This window comes from Folsomia candida, unplaced genomic scaffold (assembly GCF_002217175.1).
Source record: "Folsomia candida strain VU population unplaced genomic scaffold, ASM221717v1 Fcan01_Sc002, whole genome shotgun sequence".
NCBI classification, from domain to species: domain Eukaryota; kingdom Metazoa; phylum Arthropoda; class Collembola; order Entomobryomorpha; family Isotomidae; genus Folsomia; species Folsomia candida.
The window spans coordinates 3171158-3193448 of NW_019091194.1; the positions used below are offsets into that span (position 1 = coordinate 3171158).

Here is a 22291-nt window from a genome sequence, read left to right on the forward strand (position 1 = left end):
TCAATGTCAATATACATATTTTAATACACATGTATCATAATATGCATATGGCCATACATACATATGTATAACATGCAAAAACCACTTAAGTAGCTCATCTCCACGTGAAGTGCAGAAATAGACTGAGCAGTTCTGCGTCGAAACTACTGGACACATAATATCTTTGTATGTATAATGCAGTGCAGACCATTTAACAGTTTTTTACATCAAGTCCTTGGTGGGTCTAAATAATACAAATACGTATTTAGAGTGACGATGAGTTTTGCATTGTTTATGATGCATCAAAAGGTACCCAAAAGTGGGTATAACCACATTCTGATATGATAAATACGATACTCTGTAGATACTAAATTGCATCTGAAAAGGTTTATGCTCGTATGATTCTCATGATAATAATGCTAAATTCACTTGAATCATAGTATGCATGTAGTTTATTTTGCGCAATAAAGCCAACTTTTGCTCAAAGATAATCCAGTCGGACGGACACATTTTGCCCAGAGACTGCATATTGAGGAGGAGACCTGTGTATAAACTACTACATGACATACCCGGCGTGAACCTTTGTGCTTATCAAAGCGTGAACTTTGTGGACCCAGCATCCATAAAATATAAACTTTTCCCTGCAAAAACTCTTCTAAGCTGTGTAATAAATCTCGTCTAAAGTTTAAGTTCATCTTTTCATTCTCCTGTGCATATCCTCCCGTCAGGTGTTAGCAACTCGTGCCAAAGTTAACATATCCATCCCCACATTTTTCCACGCCATAAATAAATTGAGTCGACTTGCAAGGCCGATATTTTAGTTTGGCTTTGTCTCTCCTCTTGATACATAGTTGGCTTGAAGCGAAAAAAAGTGATCAAATCAGAAAATGGCTCTCTTGACGCAGGAAAAGATTGTGAGTAAAATTGACAAATTGACCAGTCTGAGTAGCAACTTTCCCTCCTTGATCCATGAAGCGGAAGCAATGTGCATTATCAACAGGGTCGAGAAGGAAGTCATTGTAAGTGATTGGTCGGAATTCCTGTCCTTTTTTGCACATTAATCTTATTACCTCACGACTTTCTCTCGGTTGGTGGTGGTGATGAGAGGAAGAAAGTAATCATCATGGTACTAATAATTGCTCTTCCACGAAATAGCTCACGAAATATAAATCCGTCTACGACAAGTTGACAACATTTTACCTGCTGGCTGCCAGCAAGGGGGTCGACTACTTGGCGAAACTCCCAGAATTGCTGGAACTCACGGGAAATGAGTCTGCAGCTCATTTGCTGACAGAGAATGAAGATATTTCCTTAAAAAATTCCTCAGAAGATGAAGAAGAATCCCCAGCGGTGGTGGATTTCCAGTGTCAGCAAATACTCGATAACTTGGACAAGATCGTCAGTCATACGATAAATCCGAGTCTGGTACTTTCCTTCGCTACAGGTACTTTGGAATCAGAGCGATTTTTGCAGGCTTTCCTCGTAATCAAAATAACTTGTTTTTTTTCAGGATTGGAACTAATTAATGGAGACGAGAGGGAAATGCTGGTGAGGAAATGGAAGATTTTATTTTATTTTATTTTATTATCTCGTTAAGTAAATCTGTAAAAGCTGGTTTATTAGAGAGGAAAATATTCATAAAATGTTCATAAAACAAATTATCATGCAAATTTTCACGTATGGTCAATCTATGTACGTCAACAAACACTAATTAATTCGTGGAAAATGTGAGACACATTTCCGACTTAAATGCACTATGCAGTCTTATTTGCACCCAGTATTTGTTTATTTGCTTTGTATGCAGTCTTATCTGCAATTTGAGTATCATCTTAACTAGTGAGTGGGCAGTAGTCACGTGTGTTTGCATGTTATCTTATCAACATTTAATCAAACCAAGATCAAGGGGTTGATGACAAAATAATGTTTGCTCTGGCTGACTGAACCATATTTATTCCTTGCAGGGAAAGCAATGTCGATCTGAAGAAGAGCAGTTGGAAGCTTTCTATGCTTTCGTGGCGTCAAAGGGACCACAATGTTTGGAAACTTTGAAACAAGTCCTCCAAATGACAAATAACCACTGGGCATTGGAGGTTCTGAACGCGTATTAAGAACGCGTCAAGAAGAAAAAAGGTGTAGTTGTAGTAAAGTAAGGATGAGAAAAAAATTATGATGTGAATCATGTGATACTTATTTTTCTCATGTTTGTGTACATAATACGTATATTTTTATCTCAAAAATTTCCAGTTTCTCAGAAATGATGGTATGTTTTGTAAATAAAGTCGAGGAATATTTTGAGATTTAAAGAGTTTTATTTATTTGAATCCATTGAACGCGATGAATTGTTTATAATATATGTACATTTTGTTTTGCATATTATGCATGTCATTATAATCAGTGAGACTGGCACGAGATAAACAGTAATTATTTGAGGAGACATGATTTCATCTTTATAGCTATGTACATACACATAAATAAATAAAATATTCCGAGTTTTCATGCTGTCACGGTACTGACATTGTCACATTAGATGTAGGCATCATTATAATTTCGAGTATGATAGTAATTTAGATTTGGCAGACTATAACTTTATAACGATTTAAAATTCAGTTCCACTTTGGTTTATATAAAAAGTACAAAGCTTTATGTTTTAAAATTACGAAGTGAAAGTTCATAATATGGTTGCGGCCATTACAGGGCAGGCACTCTTATGTAGTTTCATAATAGTATATATGCAATTATGCCAGCAAAAAAGCACTTTCATATAAGTACGACCATGTCACGAAATGACGCACCCACTCTTAAACGGCCATCCCCAGCCCACACATTCATCATCTTTCAATTCATTCGTCCATGGAACGGCGCCATTAGTCTCCATGTAAAATAATCCATTGTGGTTCGTATCAAAATGGAATCCCATGTCAACCGTTTCCGTATCATACTTGACCTTTTCAACGGGGCTCTCATATGCAGGTATGCCATCCAGGACTGCATTTGTCATAAATCTTCCAGGATTTCCAATACTCCAAATGAATAAGTCGATCGATCTGTGGTGACTTTCAGCAATCTTGAAATGAGAAATCCCCGGTTGTCGATATCCAAAATTAGGATAAAAGTCAATTGTTCCTTAAATAAAAATAAGCATTTGACATTTGCCCAGTGTGAATGCGTATTTGGAAGTTTGTAGGTTTTTACGATAACAAAATGATTAAACAATAGAAAGTAATTACATAAAATAAAATACCTAGAGGAATGAGGGTTCCGTAATGGTTCACAGGGGCGAACCAATCGCCAGGGTCAAATACGGTGTCATATCCGTCCTAGGAAATAAATCAAGGATAATTAATAGAGTTGAAAAGGAAACGCAATATGTATTATGTAAGTACCGTACCGTGTGAATGACATCTACCACTTTGGCATCCGTGTTGCAAAGTCTATTCTCCTGGTTTACTTTAATACAAAAATACATAAATAAAATATCAAATATGTAAAACATATATATGTAGGTATATGTACCTATGTATGCACGCATATTTGGCTTACCTTTTTCGAAGGAAGGTCCAGCGGGGTCAAGGCCTGTTATGCGATTAAAAGCCTGCGATTGACGACCTGCCAAACCAAGTAGATGAGCCCCCAAGCTGTGGCCGATTCCCCAAAGGAAAATATCTGCAAATTTCGGATTTGGAGTAATTTATGTAGATTAAAATTAAATCTAATAATAAATATTTAACTACACATAAGAATATGTATGTACCATCCGAAAAACTTGTCCGAATTGAACTCAAATATTCTCGGAACCATTTCGCCACAGTTTGAGTATTCGCTGCAGCCTGTACAAAGTAAAATTTCGGTATACACTCACATTGCTTATCCACTGGTTCAAAATATAACCAAAACGATGCATCCTTTAATACCTGTGCATACTTGAGTACATTAATATTCGCCCCACCACCCCATCCCAATAAAACGACGAGGGCTTCAGGGTCCACCTTGAAAATCTCATCCTTCATCTGAGGCAGCCATTCCGTCGTGATGTCATTTTCGAACCCGTGCGTGATAAAGATTATTTTCGACGTTTTCTTCCCCAGATATCCGGCCGAGGTCAGATCTTCCAGAAGTTGGTCGGGATCTTTAGTATACGGCGCTTTAACAGGGTCAGCTTTGCCTGAGGCGTAAAAATGCAATTCTGGCTCGATAATGTCAATTTCCCAAGGAATTGGAAGCTTCCAAGCGGTCAGGTCGATAAGTTCGGATTCCACTTTTGTGTCAAACTTTGACAGGGTCATGATTTAAAAATATCCTACAAGAAAAAAACACAATCAAATTATTTGCAAAATGAAACATCTCGACGTCGACCTCAAATATTATAATTTGTTAGATAAAAATTTTAATTATCAGATACTCAGAAAGTCTTACAGAACTGATTTCTTCACAGGAAATCAAATTTAATTAACTACACCATCCAAATTAAAACTGAAATCCTTCACACCAACTCGACCACTTTTAACTTGCACACTTATCTCAATGTCCGTTCTGTAAACCCGGATACTTTAATGAAACCTGAATCTTATCAAGGCAAGTATTTTAAGTCTTGTAACCAGTAACCACCCTCCTCAATCAATCACCCCACCAACCACACTTGTAAAACAGTGATAAAGGTTGAAATGGTTAAATACGCAGAAAGTTGTGGCTTTATATATACAGCGAGCAAGTGAATGTACAAATACAACAAAAGAAGAGGTTGTTGTGCGATCAGCTGCAGTCTCGTACGTATGTAAAGCATGAATTGAGATTCTCAATACGTGTAGTTTCTCACTTTAGCTGGTCTCTGATAATAAATTCCATTGACGAAGGCTTTTCTTAATGGTGAGGTTAGAGGTTGGTTATCGTACATATTTATGCATGGTGATAAAAATGAGTCGTCTCACTTGTCCCATCTGTAAAAAAAATAAAAAATAAAATGCGACATTCCAACTCATCATGTGAGTATGGCATGAGGCAGTTTTTTTTCATGCACATGATTTGTTGTCCATTTTAGTCCCTTTATCATTTATGTATGTATATGTAGATAATGACCATGGAATATTTGTGTGTATTAGTTTATATTTGTGTTTTGTTAAATAAAATTATTTTATGGGCTGGGTTTGTACAAATATAAATGGAGTAGGATTAAATATTGGGATTAAATTGTTTGGAGAGAAAAAACATACAATAGGGGAAATTTGGAAATTGTAATGTTTCGTCATTCTACATTGACCAATATGACATTGCTAATAATGAATAGCTGCATTCTCTGCATGCAAACTCTGTGAAAGGAACTCGTACGTACATAAGTACTCCAAACATGAAACAAGTATTTAAGCTGGACCATAGCTGGACACACTAATAATAAATATGTACATATGTAGACACATGCATAGAGTTGGATATAAAAATAAATTAATTGCATATATGTATGTACATATGCATATACATACGTACGTATTCCTATTGCATATTCCCATAATAATCAAATATCTCTACTAATCAATCACTCACATAAATATGTGTACTAGTAATATGAATATCCACAAAAAATTGCATCCTGCCTGTTGCATAAACATCAAGAATGCAACAGATATTTATAGCGAACGTTGATAAAGTTTTCTTGAAAATACTTTCGCCAACTTTCTCCAATGTATTCCAGCGATAAAAATCATTTGAGAACGGCATGACCTTTTTTACCACTATGTTATGGTTTGTGTTGTAACCTTATCATGAAAATTTTAGCACAGGGGCCCATGCAATCAGTAACAGTGCATGTATCAGTTACAAGTAAAATGACATCATTGCCCTTTAAACCTCATATTTTGCAGCCTGGATTACGTCTGTTTACACTTCCGAGAAGAGATCGAGATTCGTGATAAGCCGCATCTTACGAATATCATGTATATAATTTTGTCAGTTATAAGTCAGTCAGTCAGTCAAGTTATTTTGTCATGATTTGTGAAGAAGGCTGCATTATACATTACCATTTTGACATACTATTTAGTAAAATATAATGCACATTACACGTACAGGTAAATAATAGGTCAATATAAATACTCCCGTTTAAGACAAATATTAAAGAACTAATTTTTCCAAACTTGTCAAAGTTCGTCAGGCCAAAATAGTCGGGGGCATTGCTTCCACCCCACACGAATTTCCATACCAAGTAAACCTCCGATACCACGATGAATTACTTTGTGGTGGTTCCATCTTATCAACAATTTTCATTCTGACCGCGGCACATTGTGTCAAATACAAGTTGGCTTCAAAACTCTCCATCGTCGCTGGAGACCATGACCACATCGTTCGCGAGGGGAATGAGCAGCTTCGAAACGTCTCGCAAATTTTCATGCATGAGGACTACAACTGGGAATCGGACGAGAATGACATCGCCATCCTCGCACTTTCTCGACCTTTGGAGCTCAACAGATATGTGGGGAATATTTCGTTGCCGGAGAAAAATACTGAATTTTCAGGTTCTAAAAAGCTCGACTGGATGGAATTTAAATACATAATTTTGAGAAACAATTGTGTCACATTTTAATCATTTATTTAGGAATGGCAACGGTAGCAGGCTGGGGAAAGGTGAAAGAATACTTATCTTCCACTTCGGACATTCTGCAAAAAGTTAAAGTGCCCATCATTAGTAAATCAGAGTGTCAAAAAAGTTACGGAAGGGTCAAGATGAACGTGACTGATGGGATGCTGTGTGCAGGAAACACGGACCAAGATTCATGTCGAGGTCGAATTCGAATCTTTGATTTATTTTAGTCATTTTATTCTGCTATGAACATATACACGTGGATTATGTTTCAAATCATTTCAGGCGACTCTGGTTCACCTCTAGCATGTCAACTGGCTGGGAAAACTGTGCAATGTGGAATCGTCAGTCACGGAATTGGTTGTGGAAGAAAAGGCTTCGCTGGAATTTACACGGACGTCTCGAAATATGTGGACTGGGTGGCAAACACAATGGATCAATTGAGGTTCGTCATTAAATTAAATGTGTGCCATTTCACTAAGATCAATTCCCGTTTTTATGACCAATAACAAACCATCTAGATTGAAAACCAAGTGTAAAATGAACCGGTTCTATTGTCCCGAAGATAAGAAATGCATTCCACGTTCAAACCTTTGTAATCAGATTAAAGATTGCTCGAAAGGGTTCGATGAGCGGAATTGTGAATCATTCACTAGATCACCTCCAACTCATTTCCGTTGTAATAATGGCATTTCGATTAAATCGAGCTGGGTTTGTGATTCAACGGATGATTGTGGGGACAATTCTGACGAGGAAAAGTGTAATATGGGCAATTTTATTACTTAAGTTATTTACTGACATTGTTTTTTATTGCTGTAAATTGTGCTCGACACTATGTACATAGGTGCCAAAGGTACTTGCTCCTCTACCCAGTTCCAATGTCCAGGAGATGGTCGTTGTATCGAAAAATCGTGGCTCTGTGACGATTTTGTAAGTAAAACTGAATTTGTCGAGTCATCGTAATATCTATCTTTCACCACAACTTTCTCTTTTTAAGTAGATTGACTGTGAAGATGCAAGTGACGAAGCGTCCTGTAATGACAATGAACTCATTCCAACTTCTCCTTCACTGGATGGAGGACAAGTCTCGACTGACGGGAATAAAGATGATTCTTGTGATAAAGGATTTTTCCGATGCCCAGGAAATCGGATTAGAGGAATTTGCATTCCCGAAAGGTGGCTGTGTGATGGAGAAAAGGATTGCAAGATGGGAGAGGATGAAGACAATTGTTCTTCTAACTCTAGTCCCACCACTACCAGTTTGGATACCGATATTTCGACAAGGACGACCCAAACTTCAACGATATCCTCCTTATCGACATCCTCCAGACCTGCAGATACGGGCGAATGCACTTCAACCCAATTTTACTGCCCCAGTTTGAAACTCTGCATTCCGCGATCCTTTTTATGCGATGGCGACGAAGATTGTCCACCAGGTAAATAATCCGAATAGTTTTTATCTACTTTTTTTTAGCATTTTAAGAACCATCTACTTTCCACTTGTAGGAGTAGATGAAGCCAATTGCACAGTGAACAAGCCACCTACTCGGAGACCTCTCACTAGCGTCGTCATTCTTGGAAGTGGTTCACAAATCAATGCCACAAAAATTACCGTATTTCCTCCATTTAAACCGAAGTGTCCGAGCAGCGACTATTTTAAGTGCAAGTCGGGAGACTGTGTTTTAAAGGTAATATAAAATCTCAAGCTTTTCGTAAATATTTCATTAATTTTGTCAAATTTTAGGACTTTGTTTGTTTGTTTGTGTTTAGGACTTAATTTGTGATTTGGATCGTGATTGTGACGACGGATCCGACGAGTCTGAATGCTCTACAAAGTCCCCTTGTTCCTGGCACCAGTGGAAATGTGCAAATGGCGACTGTATTTACCACAGGTTTCGATGTGACCGTGATATTGATTGCGTCGACCAATCTGACGAGGATGAGACATGTCGATATGAGAGTAATAAGAATTGTACAAGCTCAGAGTTTTCATGCAGGAGTGGGGACTGCGTTCCTCTTTCATTTAAATGTGATGGGGACGAAGACTGCCTTCCCGAAGGGGAGGATGAGCAAGGTTGTCCTGAACCATTGTACTAATTGTGACACAAAGAACAATATATTTCCTCATTACTTTTATTAAATTATAATAGCGTCATTTCTTACAATTGAATATCAATCTCGAATAAATTACGATAATTGTTACGGGCTGGTCTTCTAACTTTATTGCCTAAACATTCTCATGATAACTTTCCAATAAGAACCTTGCCCGTAAAATACTTCGGCTAAAGTGCTCTTGAAAATGATTTACTTAAGTTTTATTATATAAAATCTGCTTATTGGTATTAAGAGCGGGGCTTATTAACTACAATTTACTGGGGCTCAAAGAATGAACAAGAATAGTAAATGACATGCAGGCCTTCTTGGAACTCGAATTGGATTTAGTTTAACTTAACAGCTTTGACATACATATATACTAGGTTAAATCTGCAACAATAATCTTAGTTTTCATTGAGTAATTAAGTAACCACAGGGTATATCAAAGTGGAAAATAGTTTCAGAAATTATAACTCCCAATACGTGTTAGCATTCGTTTTACAATGTAATCTTCTTAAAAGTCACCAATCGTCCCTGCCCATAATTTCTTGCGAATGGGAACCACCACTTTCGAAATAATTTAACTGGTTCCCCACCCCTCGTCCAATTCCCTCCTTTGTAGCCTCCAAAACGCCAATTTTCATACGATCCGAGACCTTCATTTTCAAACGTCCCTGACTCAAAAATCCAAATCCCGAATAACCTTTGATAGATTGTCTCCCTGTATGTAAGGACAAAAAAGTATCAACAAGTGTCACTTAAAAATTAGCATCATCTACTAAAGTGCTGTGTATGTTTTTACATACTCTCTGTATGCAGACCATCCGACAAGATTCTTTCTGTATGGTTCTTGCAGGTTAAAAATCACAAAATTTAGAGGCAGACGACTATTTTCTAGTTCAAATTCCATCTTTTCTCCTAGAGACTTTACGGCAGCTTGAAGTTGTCTTCCATCCCCATTTCCGGTGTACTGGAGGGCTTTGTTCTCCATCAGTTTCAAAAATCTTTCTACCTTACTTGGATCCAGTTGTAAAATTCTATCCATTTTCCGAACTGTAAATAATTAGACACAAAATATTTGTAATTTGCATGTGTATGTTGGTAACACCCACATACTGGATATCAGGGAATTTAAACAGTTCTTTGCTGTTGAATTTTGTACAATTTTTGAATACCTTTAGCAAAGACTCTCTTTTCACCGGAATTTGTCACGAATTTCACTTTGTTTTGACGGAATTTTGAGATGTTATAAAAACCAACTAGTTGGAGCAATTTAAATGTAAAGTTGTAGACTACAAGGTCCTTAAAGTGACATTTAATTCAACTCAATAAAGTTCTACGATTCCATGTGACATCAAATGTTAAGAAACTAGTGTAAGCTTCTCCTTCACTCCTTCTCGTATAACTAAACAGCGGGTGTAATACGTATGTACGTATAATATTGCACAACTTGAGTAAGGAAAGGATTGAAGATGCACTTCCACGTGCGAATCTGAGAATATTCATGAAACACTCATGAGATCACTATGCATGCAATATTATTGTGTATCAACTAACACCACCTTCTCTTCGCTTACCCTAAACATCTGCAAAATCTCAATCTCATGATTCAGTCAGCGAAAAGTCCCGAGGAAAATGTCACAAAGTTAATACACAATCGTCAGCTTTTCTACTACGCACTTTGTTTTCAATGTACAAAGACTTTTTAGAAAAATGGGAGATATTTCCAAGTTCACTTCCGCCGAGAAACTCCTCTCTGAATTGACCGAGTGTGACATTGTCGAATTCAATCGGGTGTACTACTCCCATTACGCATTGTACATCGGGAACGGGATTTGTGTCCATGTCGAAGCTCCTGCTGGGGGCAAAAAAGGCAGGAAATATGCCCAACTTCTTACAATCATTGCTGGTCAAAGTCCATGCAGAATTCGGGAATTTTCCTTAATCGTGACCGCTGCCAATCAGCGTTCTAAAAGTGAAACGATCGCTTTGGCTAATTATTCAATAACTTTGAATCCATGCACTCAATTTGCAGAATTTTGCTATGAATAGGTTGGAAATGGCCTCGTGGGGAATAGTGTGGGGACCCTGGAACGTATCTATGAGCACATTGTTTACGACTTGGAGAATGTTGTCGAAGATCCGAATGCTGGGACCTTGCAGAAAATAGGGGCAGCGACTGGAGCGATGCTTGCAAAACCGGTCGCGTTCACGATGACCACTGTCAGAAAAACTACGGACATTGCGTCTGCCGGATTTGAATGGGTTATAGGAAAGCTTGCTTGACAAAAGCTATACCATTATCATGCAGATGTGTGTTTTTATCTTTGTATGCTTAAACAGGACTTAAATGCTAAATTAGACAAAATTGATAAAACAATTGAAAAAGAAGGTGTTTTTAATTCCGGCCAGATTTAAAGATTGTCCTATAAATCTATTTATTCAACACTGGGAAATTATGTCAACGAAAAGTAGATTTTTACTTGAAATTTTCGTTTTAAAATACTGATCTCCTCTCATATGTCATGCCCCACAATGATACAGCTTATTTCTTGCAAGCCATCACAGCCACGACAAACGCAGCAACTCCAAGCGTGGTTCGGACCCATTGTTTCTGCGCCCATTTACTGATCAGCTTTCTAATTTTGGCATCTTCAGCTACCTTGTTCTTGTCCTCGATAGCACAAAGGACACTGTTTATGGGGTAGTGCATAGTCGCCAGTGTCCAGAAAAAGATTGACAATGAAATGCCAGAAACGATGAGATAGTTTGTATCTTTCTCGATAATATATAGCCTAAAATTCAAAAAGTAAATTCATAAAATACGAAAGTTTTCAAAAAAACATACAATATAGTTACATACCGAACTCCAGCAACGTTGGTCACAAAAATGCTGATCATTGCCATGGCCTTGCCGTTATCGTACATATTCCTCCAGACGGGCAAAGGGTCGGATGACGCCAGAATTGCGGGGACTGCCGCGAGGGAAATGGTTGTCCCAACACCGGCAAAAATGCCCGTGGACAGAGTTAAAATTGCTTTCTCATCTAGTACCATCTTCATTTTGGAAGATTACCTGCAATAAATGTAGTACAATACGCAAATGAAGTTAGGATTAAAACGTGTATAGTCAAAGTATAAGAAGAACTGCGAGAATAGTGCGTAAATTCCCACTATTTTAATCAAATTTCCTTACCCGAATTAATAATAATTTTAATTCTTCTAAAAAGGATGATGAAATGTTGCTGGATTGTTGTTATTACTAAGCTCAAGCTGTTTCTTCCTGTATCATGTACGTATTCACAGATCAACATTTATATCATATCCAGGGTTGTTTTCTACTCATCAGATAGTGAATTCGGAAGCATAACCTTGAATGGCGTTCTTGACTCTTGTACCGTGCGTGCAGTACATATAGTTTTTTATGCTGGCATTACGAAAAAGTTGTGTGTACAGGTATATATTACGTATGAATGTTTGTTTGTAGGTATGTTGATTCGTATGCATGCAGTAAAATGAATGCAAAAAAACTATCTTAATTCCGTAATTCCATTAGAAAACCCGGGCATTGGTCTATAAATAAATGTACATCGCTGTAAACACTCATATAGCATTTGAAAGAATAGAGTGTCATAAAAACATATTATGCCATTTCAAGATGCATTGAACCAAATTTGAATGCTACAATTACAAAAGTGTTACATTGAAGTATGCCAAAATTTAACTGCACTAAAACAGTGGAAATGATACATCATAAATCGTAGAATGCAGATTGTGAATGAATTGAATCGACAATCAAACAACAAATAGTGATGTCATGTTTATCCAAGATTTGTGTTATTGCGTGTGTAGTAGTACAATGTTGCAAACATTCCACGTGACATGACCCTATTCGATTTTCGATAAATCATTATGCTATATATTGCTTACTTAATAATTTAATAAGTCAAGACCAAACAGTGACCACAAGGCAAAAGCCATACCCTAATTATCCAGTAGCATCCAGTACTAAAGAAAACTCAGTAATAAAGTCGTAATAATAAGTATTATCGCTTCTTAGTCATCAAAATGACCTTTACCCTGACTTTAATATTTAATAACCTTAATATTTCGGAACGACGCATCACCAATCACCACCAAATATCTTTAATTCGTACCTCGCTAACTCTCTAACCATCAATTTAATTTATTCTCATAACAAGAAAATCCTAGCAAAGTATCGTCCCTCATGTCCTACTGGACAATACAGAAAGGATAAATATGTGAATGCATATCTGTAATCACAATCTTTTTTTAGTTCTGATGGCCAAAGTTGGCCAACCAGTTTAACTCTTCAATACAAAGCACATTAACCCGTCGTGGAGAATCGTATGTATAAATTTCCATGCATAAAAGATTTCGCTTACATTAAATTGTGCGAATTGGTTAAAGGAGGGAACTGCACGCCGCAGAAAATTATTAGCACTGCAGCACTACTGCCATGCCGTTTACATGAGTGAGGCCAGCATATTGAAAAATTGTCTCACTTGTCCTCTCATCTTCTTCTTGAAACGCTGATCTCGCTGGAATGGAATGGAATCCATATAATATTCTTATCACGAAATAACTGTCATTTATGCAGTTCAGTCCAAGTCTTGAGGTTCATCAATCACTTGCTCTGACTTGGTCTTTTGGCATGCATGGTCTCGGCGAGGTTGCAATTTGGGATGTCACATTGCGAATTAACTTGCCAAAAAGTTTCGCAGAACAAAGTGCACTGGTGTAGTCGGAGTGTATCTTCTATCTCGTGAAAAGTGCAGGTTATCTTTGTATGTGATTCGCCGATAAGTTCAACATACATACAATTACATCCTGTCTGCCTGTTAGTCGAGTTGAGGATTAGATTGGGAGTGGAATTCTTTTATGGTGTAATAAATCGATGAAATTGCACTTTTAGTACAAAAAGGTGCAATCAATTCGGAAGAAAAGATTTTTGTAATAATGGCGAACGTAATTGTGCAAAGATTTATTGGAGGAAGTCAACAGTTGCAATATTGCAGCCATATTCAGCCAGAAAAACCTTTAACCGATATTATCAGTGAGCCCTTTTTGGACGACGATTCGACAGGAAGTTTCTCCAGTGTGGATGTAATTAGAAATTTTGAGATTAAAAATAATTTCAAAGTTTCGAAATTTCTATAATATTTTCTCAAATCTAGATGCTGTCCCCAATTCAAGATGCGGTGTTAGAAGGAGGGTCAATTTTCCTAGCGTTCCTCGCCGTGGGATGCGTCGGCATAATTATGTTTTACATGGTGAATGGGGTTTACGTCCTTAGCTACATTCTAATCCAGCTCCTCGTGGGGGATGGAAGGTCAACGTCCAGCGACAACAAGATGCTCATCTACCAACTCATTTATGACCAAATTTTACTACACCGACTGTGGAGAAGATCTATCCCATCGTCGACTAGATTTTCAAGCACAAATACGAATATGAAACCACCATACAATTTACAGGAGAAAGTTAAGCCAATTATCAAACCTCGTCAAACTTAGCACAATCAAATTAAATGTCTTTAACAAAATGACTGTATGAGGCATTCCACTGGATGTGTACAACTTTCCCTGATTCCATTTTTCAGAGAGAGACAGAGATTCAGGCTGATTCTCGCAGGTGTCACTACCCGCTCGCAGAAGGGGCGTATGAAACTCACCAGTCTTTGTCTCTCTCTGACAAACATTTTATGGTGAACATTTTCTTACCAACGAGCATCTCATTTAATGTAATATGTAATGCATTCATGTGCTTAATGTGCTTAATGTGCTTATCTGAAAAATTGATAAGTACACTGATAAGCACTGTAGCGTTAATTTTCGAGCGCATAGTATCATTATAAATTCCGAAACGCGTAAGTTTTAAATTTGGGGCGGTTTGGACAGACTAAATTTGCTTATCTTAAAAATTGATAAGTACACTGATAAGCACTGTAGCGTTAATTCTCGAGTGCATAGTATCATTATAAATTCAGAAACGCTTAAGTTTTAAATTTGGGGCGGTTTGGACAGACTAAATTTGCTTATCTTAGAAATTGATAAGTGCACTGATAAGCACTGTAGCGTAAAAATTTGAGTGCACATTATCATTATATATTCAGAAAAGCTTAAGTTTTAAATTTTTTGGCTATTTATTATATACATGTCATTATTGCATAAGCTGCCTTGCTACGGCTCTTGCCTTATGAAGCGCCTCCCCCAGAAACTTTGACCCCAAAAAACTCATGGTAGCGGCCATTTTTAGTCGGACAACCAAGGCTGAAAATGTAGCTCTTCTCATGAAGAAAAATCTGGCATCAGGTTGTCAGACTAAAAATGGCCGCTACCATGATTTTTTTAACGATTTATGTGTATGTGAAAAAACCGCCAATTTTCGAATTTTGAAACTCTTGATGCATCAAAATGTTCGTATTCAAGGGGGAAGTCAAATGTCAAATGCAACTTGGGGTCTAAATCTTTTTGTACCGAGTGTACATTTATTTTCTCACTTTTCCCAATTTTCTTCCGCAATTTTTGAAGGGGGTGTGGTTGCATATAAATTAATAATAGCTACGTTATATTGATCCTTTCACCAAAATATAAGGTTCCAATTTTTTATGCGAAATTCGGTGACATCGAGGCGAAAAGGGGTTGTACAGTACACTCGGCCTTCCTCGTATGTAAAAAGGTTACAAATTTTAATGGAAAGACTGACTTTTCTGATTTTCTTGTTCAAATACTAATATTAGACAAAACATTGTGACATTATATCATCAATATCATCGTGGTCCATCTTGTTAAGTATAAATAATTTTTGTAATAAAAAATTAATTTGAGACAATTATATATGTAAATCATATTCGAATCTATCCACACCATGAATCATCAAAATCTGAACGTGAAGATTGAGACAGTCTAAAAAAAATCTATAGTTACCTTGTCAACGCTTGACTCTCCCGATGATTGCAAGATTTATGTCTATTTCAAAAAAATCTGTATACTCCAGTTTGCAAATTTTTCTCCCCCGTTTCAATCCCGGCTGGTTTGGGTTCTTAAAAGGTGACCAAACCTACGAAATCTAACATGCAGTGGTACGTCACCACCTCTCTGGCGTGTTGCGGAAGTACTTTGGTAAGTATCGTATGGGTCTCAGCTTATCATCACAGCCTAGCTTATCACGAGCTAACGAGGCAGACAGGCAGACATATATTAGTGACGACGAATAAAAATATTATTTCAGGTCGCATCGTTAGGCTTTCTCGCCCTCAGCTCATTCTATGTTTTCGACTCGAAAAAGAACATTCCCTCCGACACGACTGACATTTGGATGCACCATGTCGAAGCTTTCCTTGGTGCGACGGTCCTCTTTGCCTTGACATGTATCGGTGCTGCCTGGGTCATCATCTCCAAGACGAAAAGATGGTTCCTTTATGGAGTAATTTTTTAAAAAATTTTCCCAACTTTTAGTATGTATGTGTAGTAAATAAAATTGATTTTTTAGCAGGCTATGTGCTTCAATTTTGTCTGCTTCGGACTTTGTGTCTACGGCACGGTCGCGTTCCAATTGCAATACGATCGGCCAAAATTAAAAGCGGATGAATTGTTCCGTGAGGTCAAGAAGGAAATTCAGGACCATTTGGGTCAAGGAAACACTGGAAAGTATATCCCCACTTGGTTGGACAGTATTCAGAATAAGGTAAATTATAACTGACAGTATTCAATACGTGTGTGTGATTTATAAATAATAACAAACATTGATTAATTATTTAGAGCAAAGAATGCTGTGGGATCCAGACATTTCGAGACTGGGAAGAATTTTGGCCCACTCACCAATTCGAAATTCCAAAATCCTGTTGCAAAGAGCCCAACAATGCGGAAAAATGTTTGACCAATCTGATCACCATTCCATTCCCCGGCGTTCCCTCCATGTTCATCAAGACTGACACGGGCTGCATCGAGGATATCAATGCTCACATGCGAAAGAACATCCACGACTGTTTCATCTACATGATTATTCTTGCCATTCTCTTTGGCCTGACTCAGATCGCCTACATCATCCAATTCTGTGTGCGACCAGGAGCAAAGTATTCAAATTATGCCGATGATGTCGATGATTCTGCCGGAGGGGATGGTATTCCTCCAATTGTCGCTAGTGGAGGACCTGGAAACAGATTCTTGGGATTTTTTGGATTCAAGAAACAAGCTGAGAAGAATGATGTGGAAGGTGGAACGCCCTACAGTGCGGATGCTGGGGAATTGTATGACGTGAATGGTATGAAATCGTATCATGATGCTTAATAATAAGGAATATCTTTGCAAAATATGCAATTTTGATAGGCACCGCATCTGGCAGTTTGGCCTCGGGTTACACCGCAAGTCAAGGAACCTTACCCGACAGCGCCTCCCAAGGTCCTTTCTACGGCGACAGGCAATTCCCTGGCGAAAGTGGCAAGGATCTCGCCTCTGCTGCATCATCCGGCTCGGATATCGACATTGACAGCTCTTCCCCCGGTGTCACTGGTACGCATATCAAATATAATTTTTTACAACTAATTCGCCAATTTAAACATCTCCCAGGATCCGAAATCAAAAAGAAGAAGAAAAAGAAGCACAAGAAGCAGAAACAACAACAGGACGACATGGTCGGCAGTGACGGGGCGGATGGAAAGGTAAATCGTCAAGAGGTCTTCGTCGTCCCGGACAACGTGCCCCCACCAACGACCCGTAACGACTACGACTACCAGGCCGCCAACCAGTCCAACGACATCCTCGCCATGAACGGGTACGATGCCACTCCTGCTCCTCCTCCACCCAACGCCGCCTCCCCAACGAGCGGTTCGCCCCCAGTGGCGTCGCCATCCGCGTCTTCTGATGAAGTGGGGGACAAACTGGCTCCAGGGGTGAAATCTGCTTCCAAGAAGGACAAGCTCATGGGATTCTTGACCCATAAGAAGAAATGATTAGATGGAGGGTTTCTCTATTTCAAAAAACCTCACCACCACCAAGAACCTTAAAAAACCGTCATAAAATTATGGGCAATTTTCGTAAACATGGCTTGATTTTATTCGTCACTACTCTTTTTCAAATTCTTTGTGTATATTATGTAAATATCTAAATAAGCCTGGTAAATACGATACAAACAATCGGCATCATCATCATCGCTCGTTGCGCAAAAAGTTTTCTAACTAACTCTGCATTTGAATAAACCTAAAGAATATTGCACATTATCGGAGGAGTCGAGGCTGTAATCTTATCTGGACTTTCTTGATCGTCTCACCATTATCATTACACCCCATCGTAAAGCACACACATTCTTTAGGATTTTTGTGTAAAAATCATCGTCTTGCAAGCAAAATCCATTCATTTCACATTCTCAAACCTTTTCAAACATGCTTCTTTATTTCTTACTTTGTGACGTTGACGGTGGTGGAGAAGGGAATCTTTTGAAGAGTTTTTGTGTACGTGTTTGTTTACTTTCGATTCCTGAGAAAGGAAATCTAGCAAACACGAAAAAAAAGATTATTGATCCGACTAGATTTTCTTGTATTCGGTGAAAATATGAGAACAAGGCTAAATTCCCTACTCTGTACTGATAGATTTTTAACTTTTTGACACACTTCCTTTAACATCTTCCAAAACTTATCGTCTTCCAATTTGGAACAATAATGTTCCTCCGTTCACGTGGGAAAAGTTTAACAAAAGTACATCCTGAAAATGTGGCGACCAAAGCGGAAGGAACAGGTAAGAAGAATGTGAAAGATGACAATGTTCATTCGTCTTCCAAAACGACGACGGGAACCACGCCTACAATTTCGCCAAAATCATCATCCTCGCTTTCGCCTTCGTCGTCAAGATCATCAGCTGTAGGTGAACAGCAACAACAAGAAACGATAAGCCATACTAACGGTTCTCCAGTAGGACAGCCGAAAATTTACAGTTTGCTGGAATGGGATGAAATTATTGAAGATATGGACACGGCTATTGAAAATACTAGGACCAAAAGTGAGCTGTATCGTCTGAATGGGGAGCCCCTGAAGAAAAAATTGGGTACAAGTAGGACTGGACTGAGCGACATTACGCAACAAATTATGAGCTCGTATGGGTAAGAGACTACCTAATAATAGATAATGATAACAATTAATTGTGGTTGTTTAATTAGTTGAAGCGAGCTACATCTGTCTGTGTTTTATAGGTTAGAGTTCTTAGGACTAGTATCGGAAATTGTGCTCGCTGCTGAACCGCTGAAGTTAGTCATAATTTGAGATTGACATTGATTGATGTTAGTTACGCTAATACATAACATATGCATTACATTGTATGCAGAATTCCTCTTCCAGAAATACTGAATCAATTGCAATACATCGAGTACAAAGAGGCTTCCGTTAGTGGAGATAAGTTGATTGTTTGGGTGGATGACGAGCCGCAGGAGAGTGAAGATAATGATGATCGAAATTTGCCATTTTGCCAGATACTAATTACAGAACTGTTGCGATTGGATATTGAACCTGAAATTGGTGCGTTTCATTCGATATTTAATTAATAATGATTATGCAGTTTGATGATTTCATCTACAGTCCTCCCCTGCCATGACATGGATGAAGACGTTCTTGTCAGATTAGTACAACAAGTCCGGAAACGATTAACAACCGAACAACGTCTAGTGTATGGTGCTCATCCAGTTGAATTTGCAAAAAGCGTCATCCTTCAACTACTAAGAATTGGAATGGCCGTGTCCCTTGCTTCTGTGAAGTCTAGAATCATTATTATTGACGCGGACTCGTTTGTTCATGACGAACCACATTTTCAGGAATTGGTGGAAATGGCTGAACAACTGGGACACACTGTACAACGAAATAATAGCAAATTTTATTGAACTATTCTAACAAATATGATAAATTGATCCCTCGTATATATAGGTCATGTACTATCGTAATACCATACATGTCAAGGACAAAGTTAAGGCTGCTGACGAATTCGTGGAGAGAGTAAAGCTCTGGATGATCAGATTCACAACCAATCATCAACCTTCGTCTGCAGAGAATGGGTTCACGGAAGAGATGAATGAATTGGAATCGAAAAGCCGAAATAATGATCAATCGGATTCAATAAAAGCGCAGATTGAGGAGGATATACTGCGGTCATATGTAGGCAATAATCATACCACTTTTATATCTCCACCGACTCAAGATCTCACCGGCAATAAGTTACCAAAAGCACAACAGGAATTTAAATTCAGAAATGGGAAAAGTGAATCATCCAAACCCACCAAGAATTATAAACCCCCAGACGCAAGCATTGAATGGGACGGTGTTTTCAAAAAACCTTTTAGTCCAAGCCCCAAGAAAGTACCAGCAGCAGGATCTCAACCAGAATCCGTATTTATGTACAAACTAGCGAATAAACACTTTAGCAACAAAGTAGAGGAGTTTGACGACAGCTCTGAATCTTCTGAGGACTACTAACAATTTAAGCAACGTCTCAATGCAATACATATATAATGCAACTGTTTCAAAATTGTTCAGTATTCATATCTCGTTTTACCAAACAATGATCTGTTATTTTTAATATAAGCATGTAAACGAGCCACATATCGTAACGATTTTAGCATTTTTTAAACCGGAAGTATTATTTGTTTAAATTCCATGAATTATGGTTTTACTATTAGTTTTATAGGTGTTGGACTCTGAATAATATACTCGAATCTTGAATGAGTTTCGCTCGTTTTGAGATTATTACGAATCTTACGATACACATGTACTTTTGAGATTTTATGAAAATAATAGACTGGGAATTATACGAAAAATTTACAATCGCTGGAATGTAAGATAATTCTTTTTATCATGTAAGATATGCTATTGGCATAGATCTCAAAAATGTCATATGTACATGTGTACATCACTCATCATCATCACAGTCTCACCTGTGCATTACCGAAATAATGATTATCTCCTCCACACAAACTATAGGTGTATTCGTTCTTAGCAGCACGGATGGATAACTAAACTAGAAAGCAGATGGTCCAATTTCCACAACCAACTATTTATTAAACCTTCATTTCTTAAACATAAATTGTGAAAAAATTAAATTACTGACAGCAATTACTTAGATATACAAGATTTCTGCCATATAATGCAAGAAGCTTCCGACGACCCAGATTTTTCAGAGGTATTAACTGATGACGGAATAATTAGTAGACGGTAATAATTTCATATGACGCCACACCACTAATTTATAAATAGATATGCTTCGTCGGTGGAGACTTGACCGAATTCAATGTTCGACGATTTGGACCGGATGTGAGACGAGTTGATGTGTCATTTAACACAATTACAAGACTTGGAGGATTTGAGTGCTGTGCCGATAATTTGGAGGAACTTATTCTAGACAACAATCAGCTTGACGGTTTGGAACTCATTTGCGTTTTTCCGAAATTGCATACACTAAGCCTCAACAAAAATAAGGTAAATTAAAATTAAGACGCACAAAAACTTTACAAATTACAAAATTAACATATTAAAGGGAAAATATCAAATTCTAGATTTCCAACTTGAAGAAATTACTCCACTACTTAAAAACGAGCACTCCATCGCTTCGGTATTTGAGCTTATTAGGAAACCCCACCTGTCCCGATCAACTAACGGACGATTTTGTGGATGACTCGGACTACCAAATTTATCGCTATCATGTCCTCTATCACCTAAGAACACTGAAATTTTTAGACCATCGCCCCGTCTCCTTTGTGGAAATGATGGAAGCCCTCAAACCACTTTATGGTAATTTACAGCTCTATCACCCTAAAAGTACACCACTTCCTGATTCCGGATCGGACCTCCTTAATAAAACGTCAAAAAATAAAGCAGGTGGTCCACAACCACCACAAGGTCAAGGACACGCGAGAAGTCGACAGGGGAAAAGAAAATTTAAATATTTGGGAAAAAATTCAGAAGGAAATCGGTTCATACGTGATAATGATTTGTAGAGTGAAAGAGAGACGTGGTTTTTGAACATTTCAATCAAGTTTTATAACTCTAAAAATCTTTTCGATCTTTACTTAAATATTTATTCGATGCTTATCACGTACATAAATACGTATGTATGCAAGTGAAAGTTGAGCAGTGAAAGCTCGTTTTTAATTTAATTTTTTTACACAAATCGAATCGACTATACATAAATGAAATGTTACCAGTGCAGTGCATGTACATATCTGTGATTTAAAAAAATTCATGCCATCATTCCTAAAATAAATGATAACTTCTTATGTGATATGATATATAGAGGATATTCATTACGAGTTTGCATGTTCGCATCGCAATTCACAATACAACTTTTGCGAATTTTGAGAAGCATCCAAATTCGCAAATTTCGTACGTTGGAAATATGAAAAGTTTACATGCTACCAAACCTATGCAACCAGAAAACTACACACACAAAACTGTCTGGAAATTTAATTTTCTAAGAAAACCAACCATCACAATTTCATTTTACTTTTCATTTCCACATCCCCCCACACATTTTTTGCACGGAAATATTGTGCAGAAACTTGGGAGCCATAAAGACCAATTTACAAAGTTAGCTTTAAGTACTGATAAAGATTTTACTTAACTTTTCAACATTTTAAATAGATAATAGGAATAATGTA

At 37.7% G+C, this 22291-nt stretch overlaps 7 protein-coding genes across 10 annotated transcripts; 5 read left to right on the forward strand and 2 right to left on the reverse strand.

Annotated features, from left to right (window-relative positions):
• The first annotated feature begins 475 nt into the window (after window positions 1–475).
• On the forward strand, window positions 476–2276 carry LOC110845101. Its single transcript, XM_022091462.2, has 4 exons — window positions 476–998; window positions 1135–1423; window positions 1490–1527; window positions 1941–2276. Exons 1-4 carry the CDS (start codon window positions 867–869, stop codon window positions 2085–2087), a joined length of 606 nt encoding a protein of 201 aa, XP_021947154.1. The 5' UTR covers window positions 476–866; the 3' UTR covers window positions 2088–2276.
• Window positions 2269–4730, reverse strand: LOC110845100 (phospholipase A1). Its single transcript, XM_022091461.2, has 7 exons — window positions 4393–4730; window positions 3891–4276; window positions 3731–3806; window positions 3520–3642; window positions 3368–3426; window positions 3221–3296; window positions 2269–3102 (listed from the first exon to the last, which is right to left on the reverse strand). The coding sequence occupies exons 2-7, from the start codon at window positions 4260–4262 to the stop codon at window positions 2756–2758; spliced, it is 1053 nt and encodes a 350-aa protein (XP_021947153.1). The 5' UTR covers window positions 4263–4276; window positions 4393–4730; the 3' UTR covers window positions 2269–2755.
• Window positions 4731–5883: 1153 nt separating this feature from the next.
• Window positions 5884–8746, forward strand: LOC110845099 (sortilin-related receptor). The gene is made up of 9 exons (XM_022091459.2): window positions 5884–6035; window positions 6111–6479; window positions 6560–6745; window positions 6830–6989; window positions 7066–7304; window positions 7389–7474; window positions 7545–7980; window positions 8051–8232; window positions 8315–8746. The coding sequence occupies exons 1-9, from the start codon at window positions 6017–6019 to the stop codon at window positions 8639–8641; spliced, it is 2004 nt and encodes a 667-aa protein (XP_021947151.1). The 5' UTR covers window positions 5884–6016; the 3' UTR covers window positions 8642–8746.
• Window positions 8747–11018: 2272 nt separating this feature from the next.
• Window positions 11019–11979, reverse strand: LOC110844438. Its single transcript, XM_022090638.2, has 3 exons — window positions 11835–11979; window positions 11502–11714; window positions 11019–11433 (listed from the first exon to the last, which is right to left on the reverse strand). The coding sequence occupies exons 2-3, from the start codon at window positions 11699–11701 to the stop codon at window positions 11184–11186; spliced, it is 450 nt and encodes a 149-aa protein (XP_021946330.1). The 5' UTR covers window positions 11702–11714; window positions 11835–11979; the 3' UTR covers window positions 11019–11183.
• A 1084-nt stretch (window positions 11980–13063) lies between these two features.
• Window positions 13064–17879, forward strand: LOC110844740. 2 transcript variants are annotated; one of them, XM_035847531.1, is made up of 7 exons: window positions 13064–13765; window positions 13837–15783; window positions 15893–16087; window positions 16157–16348; window positions 16423–16924; window positions 16990–17172; window positions 17230–17879. In XM_035847531.1, exons 2-7 carry the CDS (start codon window positions 15736–15738, stop codon window positions 17610–17612), a joined length of 1503 nt encoding a protein of 500 aa, XP_035703424.1. In that variant the 5' UTR covers window positions 13064–13765; window positions 13837–15735; the 3' UTR covers window positions 17613–17879. The 2 variants fall into 2 exon arrangements, with proteins under 2 accessions (XP_035703424.1, XP_021946710.1); XM_022091018.2 differs by having other exon boundaries at window positions 13066–13765; window positions 16154–16348.
• Window positions 17880–17994: 115 nt separating this feature from the next.
• LOC110844055 lies at window positions 17995–20455 on the forward strand. 2 transcript variants are annotated; one of them, XM_022090165.2, is made up of 5 exons: window positions 17995–18754; window positions 18845–18898; window positions 18976–19166; window positions 19227–19495; window positions 19569–20455. In XM_022090165.2, exons 1-5 carry the CDS (start codon window positions 18318–18320, stop codon window positions 20112–20114), a joined length of 1497 nt encoding a protein of 498 aa, XP_021945857.1. In that variant the 5' UTR covers window positions 17995–18317; the 3' UTR covers window positions 20115–20455. The 2 variants fall into 2 exon arrangements, with proteins under 2 accessions (XP_021945857.1, XP_035703425.1); XM_035847532.1 differs by having other exon boundaries at window positions 19254–19495.
• A 129-nt stretch (window positions 20456–20584) lies between these two features.
• LOC110844707 (leucine-rich melanocyte differentiation-associated protein) lies at window positions 20585–21922 on the forward strand. 2 transcript variants are annotated; one of them, XM_022090978.2, is made up of 4 exons: window positions 20585–20817; window positions 20892–21113; window positions 21191–21425; window positions 21510–21922. In XM_022090978.2, the coding sequence occupies exons 1-4, from the start codon at window positions 20782–20784 to the stop codon at window positions 21629–21631; spliced, it is 615 nt and encodes a 204-aa protein (XP_021946670.1). In that variant the 5' UTR covers window positions 20585–20781; the 3' UTR covers window positions 21632–21922. The 2 variants fall into 2 exon arrangements, with proteins under 2 accessions (XP_021946670.1, XP_021946669.1); XM_022090977.2 differs by having other exon boundaries at window positions 21191–21922.
• Window positions 21923–22291: the final 369 nt, after the last annotated feature.